General features: G+C 36.9%; 1 protein-coding gene across 1 annotated transcript in view; it reads right to left on the reverse strand.

The window, feature by feature from the left end:
• Positions 1 to 2,299, reverse strand: part of Smp_194010 (hypothetical protein) — a gene marked incomplete at both ends in the record, with an annotated part of 4,480 nt that extends 2,181 nt beyond the window's left edge. The window contains 2 exons of the mRNA XM_018790197.1: positions 309 to 473; positions 2,126 to 2,299. Coding sequence (XP_018646404.1) covers positions 309 to 473; positions 2,126 to 2,299 — 339 coding nt within the window. The remainder of the gene's footprint in view (positions 1 to 308; positions 474 to 2,125) is intronic.
• Between the last annotated feature and the right edge of the window lie 5,897 nt (positions 2,300 to 8,196).

Below are 8,196 nucleotides of genomic sequence, written 5' to 3' on the forward strand. Positions count from 1 at the left end.
GAGAAATTATTGAAAAGAATATTCTTCGTTCATATAATTGTGAATTAAATTAACATAAATTTAAAGAGTACAAAGGTAAAAATGCTGAATATTCGTACCACAATCAGAATCGCAGTAAGTTTGAACACTTCAAAGTCATGTTATTTTGGTCAAGATGATTATGTATGACATATCATTATATTTATTTGTAAGGTTTCTTCAGTAAGACAATAAAAGTTCCATTTTCAAATACATAGACCAATAAAGATGTGCACTTTTTTTGATAATCAATAGATATATCTAAATCTAGCGAACATAACAGTACTTACGTTCCAAAACTGCGAAATCAATATGCATGATATTAGACCGACAGCAAGTATTAAATAGTTGGCTATCCTTTCAGGTGGTTGTAAACAACGCGAACAAAATCCATTTGTTTTAGCTTCCAAAAATTTTGCCAACGGAACATAGATCACTGGTCCCACATTTGCTATCTGACAATGTATAAACAAGAAAAGTGTGAATTATCTGTACTTAAGGACAAACAAACGGTATAAAGATGTGGGAAAATAAACAGCTACATTCTACTCCTTCATACGTCATTCATGAAACCACATAACTAGTAGCCCGCGCGTTTTTATACGGTTTAAACAGTTACGAAGTATGCTTCCTGGCAGTCGACTACGCAGACGAATATTACATCTACTGTGCAATGCTTACTTTGGTAATAATAATGTAAGTGTCTCACAAACATTCTTCATTATTGTAAAATTGTTTCTAGGGAAAATGTGAATGGTGTTCTCATCACAGAGTGATACTATGTCAACAAAGCTACCGAGACCATGGAGTATTGGACAGTTGCTTCATTTCATTTGGGATCTTTCAATAGAGTTTACTTATCGTTCTTCCCAGGATATCATTCAGGATTTTGACATCTCGCAATTGGCACATTGCTTCTGATTAACTGAATTTAAAACCAATCGTTCACATTTCCGAAAATTAAACTACTTTACTAAGCAATTGTGATAATGAAGCATCAGTCATCGTATAAAAATTCTGAAAAAAAACAAAAGAATTTTATTCTCATCATATGCTACAAATTTTTATATCGAGGGAAGCCATTCGGTTCTATGACTAGTTGAGATCAGGATTCGAATGAAGATTATGGCATAAAGCATTGAGACAGTAGAAATATGAAAGAAAATTCATATAGTATGAAATCAGCTAAACTAAACTATTTGGATAAATCCAGGCTTCTCATATAGAGTAAACCATAAATCTAAAATTGATAATTAAACACAATAAACTCTTTGTGAAGGTTTGCGTGAAGTATAGTTTCCCATAAACGGAAGTAAGCCTATTATTGGATGTGACAAATATCTATGCCCTTGACGGAATTGCTTTTTAAAGTAATAAAACAACAAAAATTCTATGAAGTTCCAGGGTCTCCATTGTAACTGATTTACAAAATCCTTTGGGAAATTATAGGAGTTCTAAACAAATCACCTAACCGGTGATCACCTAAGATTTCGCGAAAAGCTTCAGGAAAAATAACTGGTGCCGTCAAAACCAGGACAGGAAAATATTCTGGCGCTTCATGAAGTATTGTTAGACTTAAAAACGCATAGCGTGAAAATCAGACTTAAGTAATCATCAGAAAACGCTACTACTAGGATAAGGCACCAATCCGCAAATTCTCAAAGACTAATAATTACGTAAGGCTGATAAAAACACCGGTGAAATACATTAAGTGTGGTTGAAATTCTTACTACGTATATTAATGACTTTTTTTTTATCTTATTCGACTAGAGGTAATACTTCTGAAAGTAAATACCTATAACGTTGGTCTGAAATTCTCGTTATTTTATTTTCTTATTACCAACTATGGAAGTTCATGAGGGCTTAACAAAACATTATAAATATTACGTAAAATAACCTGTGCGGGATATTAAGAAATATATTTATGGATGTAGAATATTTCATGTAGATTATGATTTTAAAAAATTGCTGTAAGAAGCACAAAGATAAGTTGAAGCCTTCAGTAATATTGCAAGCCCTTATTTCGTTACTTTCAATTTAATTTTAGCATTTAATATGGATAAATCTAGCTATTATTCGCATATACATTATCAACAATCTAAAGTACTTGTACAATGATTATCAGGTAAGCAGGCAAACCCCAACCTTCTGGTAGAACATTCACCAATAACGGTAGTTCAACCCATAATCCATTAACAACAATCCATGAGCCTAAACCATATAAACTGACAAGACAAGCTGCAAGCCATGTGAACTTTATGTCATTTTCTGACGGAACCATGCTAAAATGTGAAAATAAAGTTACGTGCAAATATATCTAAGAAAACCAAATAACAGGAATATTATGAATACAGATTAATTTTAGCTGTTAAACAAATAATCATTGGAAGAATAAATGATTACAAAATCAAGGCGATTTAAAAATAATTTGATATTCGAGTTTTTACAGTTTATGTAGGCAACTATCATTCATTCAAAAAAAAAACATTACGAGTAATGGAACAACCTCAAATAATAATGACCCAAGTTTAGAAAACGTTCCATCAAAGATAAAATTCTGATGCAGACTTGTACTAATTTAACTTAGGTTTTAATGTCCCAAATGCACCAATTTTTACGTTGCACTAAAAATGAATATCATAAAGCTTCAATGTTTTTTATCATTTGGACTAACGTGATGGCAAATAATATCTAGAGCAATCCATGAAGCTTGTTGTGATCCAGTTAATTCAAAGAGTTGCGGTTACTAAACTATTAGGAACAAAAAAAAGTCAATATTACTAATAAACTATTCTTTTCATCAACAGTATGTATATATTTGATCACTCAATGCACTCGCGACACAAGTAAAAGATTACCTGAATCCTTCGAGTTGTACATGTATTTATGAATTTAATTGTTTCTGTGGAAGCAGCAACATAGAAAAATTCAGTGACTTCATCGTCGCCATCTAGAGCATTGTTGTGTGGCCATAAAAAGAAACAATTAAATTCATGAAAATTTCAATATCCTGATCCGATGGGGGTACCAGATACATATGCGCCGCACAAATCTCATTTGATTTGTGTGAGGGCTGTGATACTGCCCGGGTGCCCAAACTGAGGCAAGTGTTTTTCTTAGGGGGCCACACCCGGAGCCTTCGACCTAAAGGTCTGGTCCACAAGGCAGTGGGGCATCGTAAGGAGATGCATTCCCATGGTGGCCGGTGACCAACGATTGATTCATACGCCATTTGTTCCCTCAGGGTACTGGAGCCCATGGATACAACATAAAATCTATTAAAGCTTAGGATTTGACCTTATGTATAGAAGCTTTCAAACTTTGTGTATCTCCACTTACTAAGTGTATCAGAAGCAATATGCATCAGAAATTAGTAATGAAATTTATGCATATGAAGTCATTTTCTTGGATTCCATCCTTCTTAAAGTATTTATTTATCGACGGCACACTAATACAGACCTGTCGTGATCACATAAGATACGAATAAAATGTATCTTTATGTGTAATTTCAGTATTTTTGCTCTGATTACCGTTCTTAGTATCCACCTTTTACTTAAAATTTCGTATTGTTCACAAAGCTTTTGATCTTTCATTAGACTTGCTATCTATAAGACAAGATTTTATTTTATCCATACATACAATTTCTAATACGCCTCTATGAATATAAAAATACTGGAATGACTTGAGTTATTACTATTAACACCATTATCACCCAATAATTCATATCCATGTACTATAGTTCCATTGCATGCAATAGACCTAAGTGTTTTAAATCAATACTTTGTTAATATAAAGCCTGATGGAAGGTGATAGGAGATACCGACTAGCTTAAACTGTGTTTCCCAGTTATAAGAATGAAAATATCTAAATACTGGCAGCTTAAATAAAAGATTTAGAAGCTAAGTTACGATATAGTTTAGCGTCTTGATATGCGAATGATTCAACGCTTGGACGGATATCTTCATATGGAAATATAGTGGAATAATCTTCCAAACATTCATATACAAAACTAAAGAGTCTAAATGCAAACGTTTTTGATAAAAGTACAAGCTTAACGCAAACAAGTGGTAGTTGATCTCAAAACGAATTAGTAAATATTACTTTGATTTAAAAAAAGCAGTTTCTCTTATGACCCTTTTTCCCGTATTATGATCATCCTTACGTGTTTGTATATACTCTTGAAATAACTACACAGAGAGTCTATGTAAATAATGAGTCAAATATTAAAATTAAGTTTAATTGAAATCACTGCCTTCTCATGGAGGGGGTGTTGTTTATGGAGTTGAAAGGACGAAAAGCGAATGTACGGCGCTTTAACCGGGCCGGTGGACACGGAAAGTCCACCTAGGGGAGTTGGAAAACCTTGATTCAAGGCCAATAGTGTACATGGGCTTCAGTATCCTGAGTGTTATTTCTTATTTTATGGTACGATGTGGTCTGTTTGATTGGTATATAAACTCAGTATGTTTGAAATATAACCATTCATACCGCAGAGGCTGTTCTGGACTTAACTGACTGGGCTAGGCAGAAGCAGGACCGACAAGTACTCTAGACTGCTACTACGGTTTTTGTGTATCACTGACCCTCTTTGTTAGACTTGGTAATTAACCATGAAGTAGAGGGCATTACCTATCTAGATATCCTCCCACCAATAGTTCATAGTGGTTACACTGTTTTGTCATTCACCGTAAGATTCTGTGATATGGTCAGGTTTAAACTCGCCCAATTGTATGGGGAGTATTTTTTACTTATTTATTTATTTAAACACACAAATATTGGTACAAGGAAGCACCAGATAAATATGCGCCTCACAAATCTCATTCGATTTGTGTGAGGGCTGTGATACTGCCCAGGTACCCAGACTGAAGCAGGTGGTTTTCTTAGGGGGCCACACCCGGAGCCTTTGACCTAAAGGTCTAGTCCACAAGGCAGTGGAGCATCGTGAGGAGATGCAGTCCCATGGTAGCCGGTGACCAACAGTTGGTTCATACGCCATTCGCTCCTTCAGGATCCTGGAGTCCATGTGCACCATTGGTTTGGAATCAGGGTTTGCCAACTCCCCTAGATAGATCCTCCACATCCACCAACCCGGTTAAAGCGCCGGACATTCGTTTTTCGTCCTCTCACTTTTGTGAACAACACCCCCGCCACGAGAAGGCAGTGAGTAGGACTTCCCTGGCAGAGGCTATATATTCGCGTGGCCATATGAGAGCATTTCGAGAGGGAGAGCAAACTCTCCCCACTCTCGGCCGTACCAGGGCATTTGGGGGCGTATGGGGAGTAAATATGTCGGCTATTAAGAACTATTCTGAGGTAACGGGCTAGTCGGTTAACACTAGCTTTTCAAGTGAAGGAGCTCCGTTACGTCTCCACGTATACCATTCCTAAAACCACATAGACCCAACAACTACCCACCATGGATAACAAAAGTGGTCAAGGAACTTTTTAGTTATGGGAAGAAACATTCAAACATGTTACCTCTCTACAGGGACAGAACAGTTTGGATCCCCTTACCGTAAAATTAGAAGGGGATCAAAAACGCTCATACGTACAGTTAGACTATCCTGTGAGAAGCCACTGATCCGACACTCGGAAAATAGTCCCAAAAGGCTGTTCCACTATATTGAAAGATGAGCTTAGAGAAGTGATGGGATTTTTTCATTTCTGATTTACCAAAACTCACTAGAAAGAGGTCAGACTGGAATTAAAAATAGAAATATCCCAGCAGATTTGACTTGGATAGTTCTAAGTAAAGTCTTCGATAAGCTTTCTCACCTAAGTTTTATATATATATATATATATATATATATATATATATTGCAATGAGTGAGAATAACAGGTATTCTGTCGCCATGTGGTTTTGAGGAATGGAGTCCCGCAAAGAAAAATCCAGTCTTTTTCTTCGATTTGACGTGAACAACCAAGTGTAGCAGTTATATACTCTATTGCTTATGGGTGACGTATACACATTCAGCTCGACTGGTAAGATACAATTACAATAAGATTCGAATATGGTGGTTGAGTGGAAAAACCAGAAGTGATTAGAAATCAATTATAGTGAGAGTGTAGTAATACAATTCAATCAATGTGTCGAATTACATATCTGAGAAACAAACTGAATGTCATTACCCAAAGTTACTAGTCGTAAAGATTTAGGAGTCATAATATGAGACAGTTTTAGAAATATGGGTAACTATAGTAGTAGCTGCCAAAGGCTCCCCGGTATAATGGGTAATTTTTGATTCAGATGGAATGATGTTTGCGATATTATACCCAACACTTGTGAGGTTATATTTGGAATATGATGTCCAAGCAGCAATTCTTTCACTTGAATACGAAGCAGCTACGCTTGGAAGGATTTAAAGAGGACGGACCAAGATGGTGAATGGTCTTCTTGACCCATCTTACGAAGATAGACCTATTTCTGCTATATTACCATAGGTTACGAGGTGATCTGATAGCGGTTTACCATATGCTGGATAGTGGTATTTGTATTAGTATCTCCTAAATCTTTCACACTTCTACCTAGGATTGATTATAACAGGAGATTCCTAGAAATTTCAAAAGCCGTGATCAAATCATATACGTCCCGAGTTCTCTCCCAGGACACCTTTTGTTGGTGCATTCAGTCTTCAGTAATAAGGATAGTAGGTTGGTGAACCTGTGTTAAACCCTACAGTTTGCCTTCCAGTGAGGGTCCAGTTTCTCCTTGAAAATGTTCACTGATGGGGCTGATACCACTTATTCGGGTAAGGCGTTCCAGTCATTGACAACTCGATGAGAAAAACGGGACCCCACCTTTAGTTTGTTAGATCGCGGTTTGTGAACCTTCTTGGTATGACCTCGGAGATTATCAGTGCTGGATGGAGCAAAAAGATAAGACATATTAGTACCCGAATCATAATTAAAGATACGAAATGCCAGTATAAGGTCACCTCGCGTCCCTAAGACAAGGGGAAGAGGTTTAGGCGTTTTAAACGCTCATCGTAAGGGAGTTTAGATCATTCATCCACTTGATTCGATCCTCAAGTGGTCGATCTGGTCGAATATGAATATTTGATTCACGAGTTTTGTATGCCTTGTTCGATATTACGTCTCTTTCCTCAAAATTCCCGAGTACTAACTTCAAGATCCTCCTTTATTGGGTCTCGTCTTCAACCCATTTACCGAGTCTTATTACTTTCAGGAAAGGAAGAGGAAAAAAGTTGTGGAATTTCGGAATGTGGGTCAGCGTAACCCAACCTTAACACCAAGAAGCGAAGGCATAGAAAATGATTGGTTTTAATTTCTCATCAAAAACACGCAGATACTGATAATATTGGACAAATGGCGCGCAAACAACTAAGCCAATCGAATAGGAAGTTTAGTCCTAACATGATTTACATTTCTCAAACTTTTGCTGTGTTCTTACGCAACAAAAGTACCATTTCCGATCTAAAGAATCTATTCTGAGCTATGCGTTCGGTAGATTACTTCTTTTTTTGTGTTTCACTCAAATTAATAGTTAACTGTGGTTTCGCCTCAGCTCACTATCGATTTTTTTTATAGTTTTCACGTAAAGGCTAGCTTTAGCTTATCGTTAACTGTTTTTATACATTTTTGCCAGTTTTCGTTTACTGTGTGTTTTTTTTAACGGTCCTAAATTTACTGCTTGTATTTTTAAGACAGTCTAAATCATTAGCCATGAAAAATTCATGCAAAAGACCTGGTTGTCGTTTCGCCGTTACATCCGGCATGCAATGTGACAACTGCAAAGGTTGGTTCCACGAGGCATGTACAGATCTAACAGCAGCAGCCTATAGCAGACTCAGCAAGTCTGATCGTAGGTGGGTATGTGTTACCTGCAACACTGATACGGTAGTTATGTTGTGTACCATCATTACTTTACTGACAGCTCTGAGAGATAAGTTGTCTAAGAATTTGGTAAATGATAGCATCATGACGGGTAACAAAGCTGGAACGCATAGGGCAAACAAGAAAAAGGATACTGACAGGTCGGTTATCGACGGTGCTGTTAACAGCACGAGTGATGATGTGCTGAAACTCAGCACCATCTTAACATCGACTGTCATCGACTCCCTCAGTAAACTTGGGTCCCCCAGGGAACAGTCCTTGAATGAGACAGTGGTTCCCAAAAATCCTGTAGGTGGTTGGACTCACGTTAACAGGAGTAATAAA

The sequence above is a fragment of the Schistosoma mansoni genome (assembly GCF_000237925.1).
Source record: "Schistosoma mansoni, WGS project CABG00000000 data, supercontig 0126, strain Puerto Rico, whole genome shotgun sequence".
NCBI lineage: Eukaryota > Metazoa > Platyhelminthes > Trematoda > Strigeidida > Schistosomatidae > Schistosoma > Schistosoma mansoni.